This window comes from Mastomys coucha, unplaced genomic scaffold (genome assembly GCF_008632895.1).
Source record: "Mastomys coucha isolate ucsf_1 unplaced genomic scaffold, UCSF_Mcou_1 pScaffold8, whole genome shotgun sequence".
NCBI lineage: Eukaryota > Metazoa > Chordata > Mammalia > Rodentia > Muridae > Mastomys > Mastomys coucha.
The window spans coordinates 23,908,763-23,924,372 of record NW_022196914.1 but is presented as its reverse complement, the minus strand read 5'-3'; the positions used below and the strand labels follow the sequence as shown (position 1 = coordinate 23,924,372).

At 41.7% G+C, this 15,610-nt stretch overlaps 1 protein-coding gene across 1 annotated transcript in view; it reads right to left on the bottom strand.

Moving 5' to 3' along the window:
• Window positions 1–15,610, bottom strand: part of Dnah5 (dynein axonemal heavy chain 5) — a 249,501-nt gene that overhangs the window by 125,036 nt on the left and 108,855 nt on the right. The window contains exons 36-38 of the mRNA XM_031360281.1: window positions 5,230–5,408; window positions 4,552–4,739; window positions 4,016–4,210 (exon numbers count right to left, since the gene is read on the bottom strand). Coding sequence (XP_031216141.1) covers window positions 4,016–4,210; window positions 4,552–4,739; window positions 5,230–5,408 — 562 coding nt within the window. The remainder of the gene's footprint in view (window positions 1–4,015; window positions 4,211–4,551; window positions 4,740–5,229; window positions 5,409–15,610) is intronic.

Below are 15,610 nucleotides of genomic sequence, written 5' to 3'. Positions count from 1 at the left end.
GTGTATCTAGATAAGGGGAAAGGTACACATTTCCTCGTAGACTGTGGCATTCTTTTACCGTCATACATATGAAAATGCATCTGAGTCGCTATAGCTAAAATTCAGGAGCAGAACTAAACTCAGACATGACACTCTCAAACTTTTACTAATAATGTAGGGGTATTAGGCATGAGGAGAAGAAGCCACGTTCCAGAATCACCTGGAGGAAGAACTCTGCTAAATCTGGAGCCATGCCCCAGCTTTGTGCTTAGTATAATAATTATGAAAGTTCCACATTCCAAATGTTAGCATATATGAGGTGAATAATTAAAATTCCATTACCCAACCACTGTGGAATACAGCTGGCAGTTCTAAAAATTAAAAATGAAGCAATCAAGCCAGGTGCACGGGCAAAGGCCCATCCTAGCACCTGGAGAATGTAGAAGGATTTCAACTTCAAGACTAAATGGCAAGTTCCAGGCCAACGTACGTAATAGAGTGAAACATTGTCTTAAAAACTTAAAAAGTAGATTTTCCATATGATGCAACACTCCCAGGGGTATCCCAGTCTTAAAGGGATGTTTGAACAACAATATATAAAATTCATACCCTACTGTTCGTGTTAGCATTTCTTCTAGAATCTGCCCCACAGTTACCTGGCAACAGCCAGGCATGCCTGACTTAGTGTAAAAGGAGCTGATTGCCCCCTCCTCACTCTCATATTCTCTTCCCTTTCTTCCCCTTCTCTCCCCATTCCCCTCACCTCTCTCTCTCGCCACATGTACTCCTCTTCTCTCTCTCTCTCTCTCTCTCTCTCTCTCTCTCTCTCTCTCTCTCTCTCTCTCTCTGTCTCCCTCCCTCTCTTTTTCTCTCTGTCTTTCTGTATATCTGCTCCCTCCTCAACTCCCCTACACATGCCCTAAGTAAACTATACTATACTATATCCATCCTATGGCTGGTGTCTCTGGAGGGGAGGCAGGAGGAGGGATGTCTCAGCATGGCAGAGGCACCCCTTCCTCCTCACCATACTGCACCTCCACCAAACATATTTCTGGTTCTTTCTCTTTTATACAACATGACAATTCACAAAAGATAGAAGTAGGGAGCAACCCAGCTGCCTAGCTGCCCTACCACAGATGAATAAAGAATCAAAACACAGCCATTTCACACAATGTGCACCAACCTACAGGACTTAAACAACAGGGTTCTTGAGGGAAGGGAGCAAAAATTGACAAATTGGGATCAGGAGAAGCAAAGGAAGGAGACAATACAAAATATCTGTTCAAATCTCAGTTTACTCTAGGGAAACAAAGAGCTTAAAAAGTTACAAACCAGAAAGGTATTTGCCCAGGTGCACAGGTATTATTGCTTGGTTATGCATTAATGTAAATGGAATGTCCCCATTGTAAAATGTCCAGAAAGGACTGTCCTCATTGTAAAAAGTCCAGAAAGGAATGTCCCCACTGTAAAAGCCCAGAAAGCTCCCTATCATAAAATGCCCTGAGTCAATTACGGGAACAGAAGAAAGATAGTGGAAGAAATAAAAGAATCATAGCTGATAGATGATAGCCCAGGGACAAGATGGAGACTGAGATGCCAGCCCCAACAACAGTAGAGAATTATATAGCCACATAAAGAAAGAGCTCCACACCACATTGCAGATGAACCTGGAAGGTATTATACCACAGAAGAACAAATACCGTATTGTTTTATTTACATGAGTTATCTGTTAAATTGACAGAAAATTAGAATAGTGGCTTGCAGGGACTGGGAGGTGGGAAAAGGGAGCTGTCAAATCACCAGGTTTAATTTTGTAATAAAAGAAATTATGAAAAATCTCTGTAGATCTGCTCTAAATATACTTAACACTAATAAACTGTACATTTGAAATGGCCGATATAGTATGTTATATATTTTACAAAATGAAATTATGATTAAATAAAAACAAAAATAATATTAAAAACCACTGGTTAATGTAACAGAGTATAGCACCTCACTTGGTGCTCATGTATTGAGGATGGAGCACAGAAAGCATTCAAGGCCAGTTCCTGAATTCAAGGAATTCAACTTCTCAGGAAGAACAAAGAAGAGCTGGAGAAATTGCTTAGTGGTTAAGAGCACTGATTGCTCTTCCGGAGGTTCTGAGTTCAATTCCCAGCAACCACATGGTGGCTCACAACCATCTGTAATAGGATTTGATGCCCTCTTCTGGTATGTCTGAAGACAGCTATAGTGTAATCTTTAATAAGTAAAATTAAAGTAGAAGAACAACAACAACAATAACAACAGCAACAACAAAGAAATAAAAGTCTGCTGGGCAGTGCTGGCACATGCCTTTAATCCCAGGACTTGGGAGGCAGACGCAGGTGGATTTCTGAGTTCAAAGCCAGCCTGGTCTACAGAGTGAGTTCCAGGACAGGCAGGGCTATACAGAGAAACCCTGTCTCGAAAAACCAAACTTATATATGTCTAAGTAAATGTGCCCAAAAGTAGCAATTAATTTAAAGTGTCAGTGGATGAAGTTAACAAAGGAAAACTTCCTTTGAGAAGTGGAATTGTGTTAAATCCATGAGCCTGAAGTGGTATCTGCAAAAGGGTGACCACTCTGTGTGCATTGATCCTGTCATTTCATGGGGGTTTTGTGGATGTGACCATAGGAGTGGAGTACAGAAGCAGTGCAGACAAGGGCTGGGAGCAGGGACACAGAACATTCTTTACATCCAAGGAACAGAAGGAGAGAGCAGATAATTCATTAAACTGATGTCCAATCAAAAGTGAGATGGAATCAAGGCTCTGGCCAACACCTTCAATGCAGCCTTCTGACATATATCAGACCCACTGAAACTGGCTTCAGTTCCTCAGACATGGAAATGCTGTCCACTCTTTCAAGCCACTGAAAGAGGCTTTCAGTGAGGTTGTGACTAAAATTGTTAGTCAGTGATAGATAACTAATACAGATGTATTTTGTGATTAACTTGTGTCTCCTATCCATTAGCTCTCATGAAGGCTTTATCTGCTGTCCCAAACATATAGGAAACTATCAAGAAGTTTACAACAGAAAAAGCAATTAGTCAACAAGCTTAGTTAAATACATGGGCAAGTTTGGGGGTCAATAGACAGAAGATCCCAAAAACTATGTCATCACCTTATACACCATAATGCATACACAGGTTAATGTAAATTGCCAATAGCAATACCACTCATATTATAGCTCAAAAGTCAGTTTGCAGAGTAACCACATCACTTCTGTGCTAAAAATAGCTGTTCCTTTAAATGTACTTCTTAACAGAAGTCTAGAGAAAATCAATTTTGTTGTGTCTTGAGCAATAACTCTGTAGGTCAAGTCCTTGCTGTGCAACCATGAAGATCTGACATCACTTTGAAAACCAGTGGGAGGGGGTTGGAGGGACACTCGACATGGTAGCACACACATAAATTCATTGCGCTGGAAAATCAGAAACCTGTCCCTAGTCCTCACTGGTTCTAGGTTACTCAGCTAGCCTAAGGGCAATGAGAGACACTGTCAAAAGCCAAGGTGGACAGTACCTTAGGAACAGTTCAAGAAGCTGACTTCTGGCCTCCACATGCCTTTGTACACACAATGCACGTGTTATACCCACACAGACACATACCAGCTTTGTCATTTTATACTTAGTGTCAAGGTACATTGTCAAGAGTTCTAGTCTAAGCTGAAGAACTATTGGCAATTGGCAGCTTCTGGGAATGGGAGAGTTGGTTTTTAACAAGCATCCAGCCTGAGAAGCAACCCATGCTCCGTAGATAGCTCTACATCCATGCATATATAGGCAGCACTAAGGGGTCACAATTGTTTGTTTTAAGAGCACGTGGAATTTGGAGAGAAAAGTAGTGAATGGGATAAAGGAAGAATTGGAGGGGGCAGAATATGAGGTAGATTTATCAAGATACATTGAATGCCTATATGACATTCCCTAACAATCTTTAAAAGAAATGAAATATCCTAGTGAACAGAAGAAGAATTGTAGCTAACTCCATAAAGACCTTCAGAGTAGCGCACCTGCTTTGAGAGCTGCTCCTCACACAGCTGATAGAGCGTGAAAAATTTTCTGGCCAGAACTACGTTGTCAATGAAGCCACAGCTGGCCAGCTTCACCCTAATGATAATCTGCCGGTCGGGGACCATCATGGCCACGGAGCGGAAGTTGATCTTCAAGTTCTCGGGGAGCTCCTGTCGTCCAGCGTAGCCAGGGTTCTGAGTGGAAGCAAAACCCAAGGATGAATGACACACTCCTGGGACAGCTAGGACACACCAGCATGATATTAAGAGATTCATTATGCACACAACACAGATCTGGAATGTCAAGTAGCAGTCATTTACATATCTCACTCTTCCTTTGCCTGGACTGTCTAAGTCATGAGTTATTAATACAAGCTTTGTTTAGCTCTTAAAGGTTTTCAAACAGAAATGGTAATTGCAATCTCTGTCTGCATGCATGATGCTCAGGTGACACGGGACTGGGGAGAGGTGAGAGCTGAGACAACAAGGCTGGGTTGCATTTCAATGGCTGGCCCTTCTAGCAATACTCTACTTACCATGGTCAGAAAAAGTCCAAATTCTGGGTTCATGGTCACATTATCTCCATCAGTAAAAATAAAAGATTTTTTATGCTCCTTTTTACACGTGAGAATAATGGAGATTTGCTGGGCTGCAACGGACAGAACTGGTAGATCGATACGGTTGAATTCATCAAAGCAACCCCAGGACCCAGACTGTGCCAGTCCTTAGAAAGGAAATTAAACAGAAAATCCAATTAGTACATCATTTCTGAAAACCAAGAAAACGGATATTACGCAGCTGCCAAAATGAACCAGTTTATTCAAAACTGGGGTTAGAAAATAAATGGTGCATCCAGAGGCCCCAAGCAGCAGAGACGTTGGCAGGCTGTCTGTAAACATCCAACCGTATTACTGACGACAAGTGCTTTACAAAAGGGGAAATTATGTGAGCATCCCATCCACCTAGTGCTGCTAAGACTGAGCTTGTCAAATAAAACAAGCCAAAAAAAAGTGACAACAAAATGTATCCAGCTCTTAAAAAAATATACAAATCTTTGACTGTTGTTGCTGCTGCAGATTGAATCAAGTTTCCCCGAAGCCTAGGCATGCACTGCCAAGAAACTGCATTGACCACCCTGAGAAATAAATCTTAGCAAGAAATTTCACCTGACCTGAAATTTCCCAGTCACTGAAAAAAAAAAGCACAGTGCTCACCTTTGAATATCCGCCCAAGTCCTCGGAAATCCATCTGGTCTGAGCAGTTGAAAACTACAACATATTTCCCAAGGCAACGACCCATGTCCTTAGTGGTCTCTGTCTTGCCTGTCCCTGCAGGACCAGCAGGGGCTCCTCCCATGCTCATGCCCAGAGCTTGAGCCAATGTGATGTAGCACCTGCAGGACCAACTTGTCATTAGAAACTTGCTAGGGCATCCCAAAAGTATTCAGACATCACAGAGAAACGAACGAACCTGTTTGTGATTAAAAGATGCAGAAAGAGGACCAATCTCCCTATAAATATAATTTCCAAACCTACATCCTAAGACAAATGTCCTCATGTATGTGCTCTGGAAAAAGAAGGAGGTCATCTCTGGCCAAATAAGTTTAAGAAGTCTGTAAAAAAGTTAAGCCGATTTCTTTACTGACATTTTTCAGGCTTTATGATAATATTTATAATAATTATTCAAATGTATAAGCATGAGAAAATAGTACCGAAAATTGACAACATTTATCTGACAGGCCTTCCCTAGAAGGTCTATCCATATCAAAAAACTAACACTGAGTCAGGTTCATTGACCATGAAGGAAATGCATATTGCTACATATCACCTAGCACCTTAAAGGATGGATGTTACTAAAAAGGTAAAACAAGCATTGGTGAGGGGTTTGCATACTGCTGGTGAAGACATGACTTAGTGAAGTCATTATGATAAATGGTATAAACAAAGAAAGGAAGGAAGGGATCAAGGAAGGAAGGAAGGAAGGAAGGAGGAGGAGGAAGAAAGAGAGGGAGGAAGGGAGAAAGAGAAGGAAAGAAAGGAAGAAAGGAAGAAAGAAAGAAAGAAAGAAAGAAAGAAAGAAAGAAAGAAAGAAAGAAAGAAAGAAAGAAAGGAAGGAAGGAAGGAAGAAGGGAAGGAAGAAAGAAAAGAAAGAAAGAAAGAAAGAAAGAAAGAAAGAGACAGACAGCACTAACATATACCCCAACAATCTCCCATCTAGGTGCATACATAAAACAATAAAATAAAATCACCCCTTCATAAATATCTTCCCTGCTATGTTCACTAGAAGCCAAGAAAAGTTGGAAAGATAATTGACATTCATAGTAGACATAAAAATATGCAACTGTCCGTTATGGAACATAATTTTTTTTTAGTCTTTAAAAAGAAAATGTCTGAGAGTCCCCTTACACCCATCAGAATGGCTAAGATCAAAAACTCAGTTGACAGCAGATGCTGGTGAGGTTGTGTAGAAAGAGGAATACTCCTTCATTACTGGTGGGATTGCAAGCTAGTACAACCACTCTGGAAATCAGTTTGGCAGTTCCTCAGGAAATTGGACATAGTACTACCAGAGGACCCAGCTATACCACTCCTGAGCATATACCCAGAAGATGCTCCACCATGTAATGAGGACACATGTTCCACTATGTTCATAGCCGCCTTATTTATAATAGCCAGAAACTAGAAACAACCCAGATGTCCCTCAACAGAGGAATGGATACAGAAAATGTGGTACATTTACACAATGGAGCACTGCTCAGCTATTAAAAGCAATGAATTTATGAAATTCTTAGGCAAATGGATGGATCTGGAGGATATCATCCTGAGTGACATAACTCAGTCACAAAAGAACACACATGGTATGCACTCACTGATAAATGGATATTAGCCCAGAAGCTCAGAATACCCAAAATACAATCCACAAACCACAAGAAACTCAAGAAGGAAGACCAAAGTGTGGATACTTCAATCCTTTTTAGAAGGGGGAACAAAATATCCATGGAAGGAGTTGCAGAGACAAACTATGGAGCAGAGACTGAAGGAAGAACAATCCAGAGACTGCTCCACCTGAGAATCCTTCCCATATTCAATCACCAAACCCAGACACTATTGTGGATGCCAGCAAGTGCTGGCTGACAGGAGCCTGATATAGCTGTCTGCTGAGAGGCTCTGACAGTGCCCGACTAACACAGAAGTAGAGGCTCACAGCCATCCATTGGACTAAGCACAGGGTCCCCACTGAAGGAGATAGAGAAAGGATCCAAGAAGCTGAAGGGTTTGCAACCCCTTAGGATGAACAACAATATGAACTAACTAGTACCCTCAGAGTTCCCAAGGATTAAACCACCAACCAAAGAGTACACATGGTAGGACTAATGGCTCCATCTGCATATGTAGCAGAGGATGTCCTAGTCGGTCATTAATGGGAGGAGAGGCCCTTGGTCCTATGAAGGTTCTATGTCCCAGTGTAGAGGAATGCCAGGGCCAGGAAGCGGGAGAGGGTAGGTTGGTGAGCAGGGGAAGGGGAGAGGGAAGAGTTTTTGTTTTTGTTTTTGTTTTTGTTTTTGTTTTTTCCGGAGGTGAAAGCAGGAAAGGAGATATCATTTGAGATGTAAATAAAGAAAATATCTAATAACAAATTAAAAAAACAAACTCAAGCAACAGCTCATGATGGAGAGGATGTGGAGCAAGGGGAACACTCCTCTATTGCTGTTGTAAGTGCAAACCTGTACAACCACTTCGAAAACCAATTTGGTGGTTTCTCAGAAAACTGGGAATAGGTCTACCTCAAGACCTAGCTATGCCTCTCCTAGGTATAAACCCAAAGTATGCTCCACCATATTATAAGGACACTTGCTCAACTATGTTCATAGCAGCTTTATCCATAATAGCCAGAAACTGAAAATAACCTAGATGTCCTTCATCTGAAAAATTGATTTAAAAAATGTAGTAAATTTACAAATGGAATACTAATCAGTTTTTATAAACTGTGACATCATGAAGGTTGAAGGCAAATGAATGGAAGTAGAAAATATCATACTGCATGAGGTAACCCAGAAAGACAAACACATATGGCCATGAAGTACAGGATAACTATGCTACAATCCACAGACCCAAAGAAACTAAGTAACAGGAAGGTAACAAGGAGAGCCCAAGGGAAGATGCTTGAATTTTATTGAGAAGGGAAAATAAAATAGATATCAGGGGTGGATTGAGGGAGAGAACTGGGTGAGAGATGAGATTAGAGGGGAACAGGAGGGATCGGTGGAGGAGGACAGAGTGGGTGAGAACTGAAATCAGTAAAAGGGCATCTCTGGGATTAGATGTCCTAGAAACTTAGGACAATGGAAACTCCAAGGATGACCCTAGCTAGCTAAGACTCCTAGCAATGGGGGATATGGAGCCAACACTGGCCATCTCCTGTCACTAGACAAGAATGGAGGAATTAGAACATAAACCCAGGCACAAAACCTTTGACCTACAATTTGTCCTGCCTACAAGATGTGCTGGGGTGAAAATGGAACAGAAATTGAAAGAGTGGCCAACCAATGACTGGTCCATCTTGAGACCCATGCCATGAGATGATACCCTGACACGTATTAATGATATTCTGTTCTACTTGCAGACAGGAGCCTAGCATAACTGCCATCAGAGAGGCTTCAGCCAGCAACTGACAGAAACAGGTACAGAGACTCACAGCCAAACACTAGGCAGAGCTGGGGGAACCCTGCAGAAGAGGAGGAAAAAAAAAGATTATAGGAGCCAGAGAGAGTAAAGACACCATAAGAAACCCCACAAAATTTACTAAGCTAGATCTACATGGGCTCACAGGACTGAACCACCAACTGGAGCCTGCGTAGAACTGACCTAGAGCCTCTGTGCATATCTTACAGTTGTGCAGCTTGGTCTTCATGTGAGACTCCTAACAGTGGGAGCAGGGGCTGTCTGTGATCCTGGTGCCTGCCTCTTGGACTCTTTCCTCCTACTGGGCTGCCTTGTCTTGTGTCAATAGGAGAGGATATGCCTTGTCTTGCTGAAACTTGATATGCCAGGACTGGTTGATGGCCATGGAAAGCTGCTCCGCTAGAGGAGGGATGGGTGTGGGAGGAAAGAAAGGGAGAAGGACTGGGAGGAGATAGAGAGGGGAAATTGTAGTCGGATATAAAATTAATTGATTGACTGATTGATTAATTAATTAATTTTAAATGAAGAAAACCCTACCATTTGGTGCACATGATGGAGGAAATTTTGCTAAGTAAAATAAGTCAGACAGACACCAAAAGACATAATGATTTTAGTCACATGCTAGGAAGTAAGTAGACTGAATACATAGAGAATAAATCAATAATGGCCAGAGGCAGAAATGGAGATAGGAAGTAAAATGTAAGGTAGATGATTCATATCAATTTTGTATGGTCAGTAAATATAGATAGCATATATGCAATTATATTATAGGACTATAGTTAATAAGACTATATTGTACTAGGAGTCATCATCAAAATTTATAGATTTTAGCTAAGCTTCTCTTCAAAATAAGTAACTATGAGTTGCCAGCTATATTGACATGCATCATGGGAATAACCACTTACTACCCCTGTTGGCTACATTGAGTTATAATCCTCAAAAATACATAAGAAAATTTGTTTTTGAAAATCTAAAAATAAATAAATTGGTCATGATAACATGAGTTGTATTCCAAGAAGTAGAAGGATCAACACCAACTGGGGTTCATAGTGGGTTCAAAGTCAGCTTGACCTGTGCAGTGAGATCCTGTCTCCTAAAAAACAAAAAACAAAACAAACAAACAAAAAAAACCATAATCTTGGGATGTAGCTAAAGAGGAGAGTGTGTGTCCTCTGAGTTCAATTCAAAGCATGAGAAAAAGAGAAAAATACATTCTATTCATCAGGTAAATTCATTGTCTTTTGAATCTAAGAGCTCATAATTCCATATCCTTGATTTAATTTAATTTAATGTTTTTTGAGTGTGAATGTAATGTGTATAAGTTTACATGCACCATGTGTGAGCAAGAGCCTATAGAGGCCACAAGAAGGAAGGCACTAGACATACAGATAGTTGTGAGTTGTAACACAGCTACTAGATATAGAACCTAGATCCTCTGCAAGAGCAACAAATGCTCTCAACCCCGAGCCATCTCCCCAGCCCCACAAAATCTCGGTTTTAAACAATACATTGCTAGATAATAACACTGCAATTTGGTCTGTGAGCACCTGTAATTCCTTCCATACCTAATATGAGCATAGCACATGAAAGATTTGGTGAGCAGATATAAAAAAGCCTGTAAAAGAAAAATTTTACCCTGGAAATCTGATGATAGTTTACTTGATTCCCAGCACCACCTGGTGTTGCCAAAGAAAATAATTCATAAGCTGACACAGTTTTGTTTCCTCTGGCTGAACAGAAAAGTGTGCATATGGACCTGAGAAATAACACAGAAAAAAAAAAAAGGCATCCAGTGAAGTGGGCATCAAGGATACAGACTGGGGTCTGTCAGGTTCTCCACTAGAAATAAGTTCCTGAAAAACAGGTGAGCAACCAGCCTGGCCAAGGAGAAAGAAGCCTAGTGAGAAACCAGGTGGACACTTGTCCTCCCATCAAGTTTTCCTTCTAGCCAAAACCCTAATCCCTCTCCTTGCATGTCATGATTCTTTCAAAGCAGTCTTGAGGAACCACCACCAACATGATGCTTTCCTCTTTAACTCATTAGAACCCCAGAGAAACCTGCAAGAATGTTGTGGATGGCCCTGGTGCTGTTGTATTTTGATGTTAATTCTGCTTTCCCAGGAGGGGTTGTCTGCAATGAGGAATGAGTCACATACTTGGGTGACTTCTTGTGAACCATCCCCTAATGAATAAAGGAATCAATCACTGGGCGAGTAGGCGGGACTTCCAGGTTGGACAGAGGAAGAGAGCAAGCAAGAGAGAAAGGTAAGGGGCTTTGGGGATGGGGATATCATAAGAACAAGATGTAGCTGCTAGTGTCTCCTGGTTTCAAAGCAGATCCACCAGGATTTGACACCGGAGGATTTAGATTTTATATGACTTACAAGATTAGGATTCTAGATGTTGTGCCCAGAGATTGAGTTACCATTGTTTCTGAAGTAAGTCTGTGTGACATTTTCCTTCACTCAGCATTTTGACCAGGTTCAAGAGAGAAAGGTACAGCAGCAAAGTGTGGGTTTGCCAGAATTGTATCACAAAGGCAATGGGGGATTTGAAGCATGGGGCTGGCACTGGTGGTTCCCACTTACCAGTGGGAACTTAGAGAGCTGGATGGAAAGATTTTGGAGCTCTGAGTCAGTCTCCACAAGATGAAAACAGGCTGGCCTTTGCCTGAGACCTCTGGTGCTGAGAGTAACTGAGTCAAGAAAGGGAATTTGCCACTAATTTTTTAATATTTCTCAAAACAAGAATAGAAGTCCCTGTTCTCATCTCACAAATGAGGAAAATGCTCACGCAGTGGAGTGACTCTTCTCTGGATCTCAGGAGAAGAACTGATACTTAGTCTAGCCCATAGCTGCTACCCAAGTCCTTTCTGTTAGACTCACAGCACATCCAGCCTCTAGAGGTAAGGAACCAACTCCAGCCACTCACTGCTGTCCTGCAAAGCTCTTTAAACCTATGATCAGACAACTTTGTTGCTGCCATTGCTATTGAGTATTCATAACATCTTAAAGGCTTCTTATCGAATGTAAAGAGAAGTACTTTCCACACGTGTTGGTTCTAAAATGCTCAAGAGTTTCTGAAGGAAAGCAATAGGGCATGTGCATTTCTTTGTTGAGAAATAGAGTTAGTTACAGGCTTTGAACTAGGACACACTTATGTGCTTAAGGGGAGTCGATAGAAAAGGTCAATAAACAATATGTATTCCGTAATTAATAAAAGCAATGAGCCAGGCATAGTGGGACACTCTTATAATCCCAGCACTCTGTAGGCCAATGCAGAACAGATAATGCAATAGGCTAAGGCCAGATGGACAATGATCAAGAATTAAAGTCAGCTGGACTTCATATTTCCAGGTCCACCTGAGCTATATAGTAGGATCCAGACACACACATCCGTGCACACACACACACACACACACACACACACAAGAGAGACAAGGACACAGAAAAAGAGGAAAAAGAGAGAGAGAAAGACAAAGACAGAAACAGAAAAAGATGAACAGTAAGAGACAGAAATACACTGAGAGAGGCATAGGAATGGGGAGAGAGAGATGGAGACAGAGAGACAAACAGAATCAGAAACACAGAGAACAAGAGACAGTGAGAGACAAAGAGAGAGACAAAGGGAAGAGGAGGGAGAGAGGATCATCTACATACTTCTCTGGGGACATACAATTCCTCCTTATCCGTGCATTCATCTTCTGAAGTTGTCATTATCTAAAGTCTATGAAATGAATATTTAAAGAGAGATAAAGACATATTTGTAGAGCTTTTATTACAATTCATTTTTTCATTAGTTACTGATAGTCTCCTGCTATGCATAATTTATAAATCACATCTCAACATGAATTTGTATGTATAGGAAAAGAATAATATCCATAGTGTTGAATACTGTTCATGCTTTTGGGCATCTGCTGAGGATTCCTGAACATACTCCCCATGGGTAAGAGAGGTATCATGATTTTAATGAAATCCCTCTCCCCAACCTTATAGAATTGGTGGTACAGCTGCTAGCTGATTAGCTGGAGAGCAATGACTGACTCCACAGGCCTCTGTCCTAACCCATGGATTAATTCCCTGATACAGTCATAGTATGCTGGAATCATTGGGTGTTGTAAAATGTAGCAAGTAAGGCTTAGGTGGAGGAAGCAGGTGACTGCAGGTGTTCTTAGGGGATGTATCTTGCTCTGTTCTGCCTACATTCTTCGCTCTGCAGGCCTTCTGTCCATCATGAGGTACATAGCTCACCACACAGTCTCATAATCATTATGCTGTCCTCAAGTGCCTAAGGGAAAGACATTCTGGACGGACCCGTTGTCTCTCTCTCCTCTGCCTTTTGTCTCTCTCTGGCTCTGTGTTCTCTGTTTCTCTTCTCTGTGTCTCCATTTGTCTATGTCTGTCTCTCTGTTTCTCTGTCTGTCTGTCTCTATCTGTCTGTCTCTCTCTCTGTGTGTGTATGTGTATGTATGTGTCTATGTATGTGTGTGTGTGTGTACGTGTGTGTGTGTGTGTGTGTGTGTCAGATCCTACCATGTAGTTCAGGTGAACCTGGAAATATGCAACCTAAGCTGACTTTAATTCATGAGCCAAAATAAAGTCTCTGAATTCTTCTATCAGGTTTATGTCACTTCTATTCCAAATTATGCATGATCCTATATAGTCTGTACAAGTATTCCAAAATAAACAAGTAAGACAAGTCACAGACCCCGCCTAAGACCCCAAGAGCTGTTAAGGAGAAAGTCAAGCAGTCGTGGAAACTATTTCACTGTATTGGGAGACAATGCTTTGTGTTTTTCTGTACCTCTGTCAACAAGGATGCTAAATGTGCCCTTGGTTTCATCCAGCCTCTGCCTGTATAACTTCTGGCCTCCTCTCTGTTGCTCAGAAGTGGAAGGAGGGTGGTCCTTAAAGTCATCATGAGTTTTAAAGGAAGGCCATATATATTTTTATCATGTTATGACAGCCATTTGACAATCTGAATGTCAACAGGTGTATGCATGTGATGTGAAGTTCTTCAGCTAAGAAAGAGCTGCTTTGGCTGTCAGATTTCATAGGTCAGTCAGCACAGGATGACAGTGTGTGCCAGGGCCTCCAAAATTATACCCTTATAAAGTGTTTGTTTTCGTGAGGAGCTTTCTTCCTGTAAAGGGCAGAAAGCCTTATACCCTGAACCACCAGCCGCAAACAACACCTCACTTCTCACAGCTTCAAGCTGAAGGAACACGGGAAGTGAGCATGGGGGAGGAAATCTAAAATGAATTTCAGAACTGTCTACACTTAAAGCTGCAACACTCACTTTGCTATCAAGCTTCTCAGGTTGTTAATGGTGAAATAATCAAGTAACAAAAAAGATTGAACCTCACACATGTATATGAAAATTCAGATTTTGACAAGTAGATATCAAAAATGTGCATAGGAATATAAAATGAACTAATAATTTTAAAAACCAGAAAAGCTTTCCTCTCCCAATTTTCTACTTTCTCTTCATCTGTTTAACTTCAATGTGAAAAATCTAATTTCTTCTGTTCCTCCAGGAATTATTTATTAAGCAACTATTACATGACAGGTATTTCAAAGAGTACATCATATGAAGCCTGATTCTTGGAGCTTGCATTTTCAAGGAAGAAAACAAGTTAATGATAATTTGGGTATGAGTGTTGTGGGGACTAGAACCCACTTCATCTATTTAATGTGAGTCACAGACACCCCTGAGGTGACATCTGAGCAGAAGGCACTGAAGAAGTCATGCCATTCTCTACCCGTCAGAGCTAAGGCTGTGCTGGGTCTGTTTAAGGAAACCCCATAGAGGGTACTGTGGAAGAGTGGGGCATAGAACCAAGTGAGCCAGAGGGGTCAAGAACAATATAAAAACTCCTACAGAGTCAACTAATCTGGACTCATGGGAGCTCACAGAGACTGAACCACCAACTAAATACATGCATGGGCTGGACCTAGGCCCCCTGCACACATTTGTAGCAGATGTGCAACTTGGTCTTCATGTGGACCCCTAACAACTGGAGCAGGGGCTGTCTCTGAACAGTTGCCTGTAGGATCCCATTCCCCTAGGTGGGCTGCCTTGTCCAGTCTCAGTGGGAGAGAATGTGCTTAGTTCTGCTTCAACTTGATTTGTCGAGGTGGGATGGTACAGGGTGGGAGGGCTTCCCTTTCTCTAAAGAGAGGGGTACTTGTGGGGAGGAATTTGTGAGGGTGGAACTGGGAGGAGAAGAGGGAGGCTGTGATCAAGATGTAACGTGAGGGAATGGGAAGAGGAAGAGGAAAAGGAAAATGGAAAAGAAAAGGAAAGGACCTCCAAAGAGCATGTGGATGAGAGTGACTAAGGAAGGAAAGATAGGTAGAGGTACCGCCAAGGCAGCCTGTGCCAGGCTCCTAAACTGATGTGACAGTAGCCTTGACTCTCTGAGATGGAGCCAAAGTAGGGGGTTGGAGGTAAAGGAAATGACACAGTCTTATATACTGCTGTCCATACTGGGAACAAACAACAGAGCACAATGTAAGGAAACCAGCTAAGAGACTATGTCAATAGTTTAGGTCAGGGACTGCAGTGGATCACAAAAGGTTGCAGAAAAAGGTTAAAAAAAAAAATATGCTGTCCCATTCCAGATGTTCATCATGGGCTGAGTAATGGAGAGCAAAGGAGAGCAGACATCAAGGGTGCACCAGGGATTTCTTGCTTGGTGAAGTTAGGGTAGAAGATTCCAGAGTTAGGATATGGACACCACCATGGGGATAAAATAGAATGGCCAAGACTAGGATGAAAAAGGTAAGAGCTAATCAAACATACTGTAGCTAAATAGTCTACGAGCATCCAGATGGGCATGGCATGTCAGCAATTGGATAGATAGATGTGCCAGGAGCTCAGGGAAGGCACTGTGGCTGGGTGTGGCCTGGTG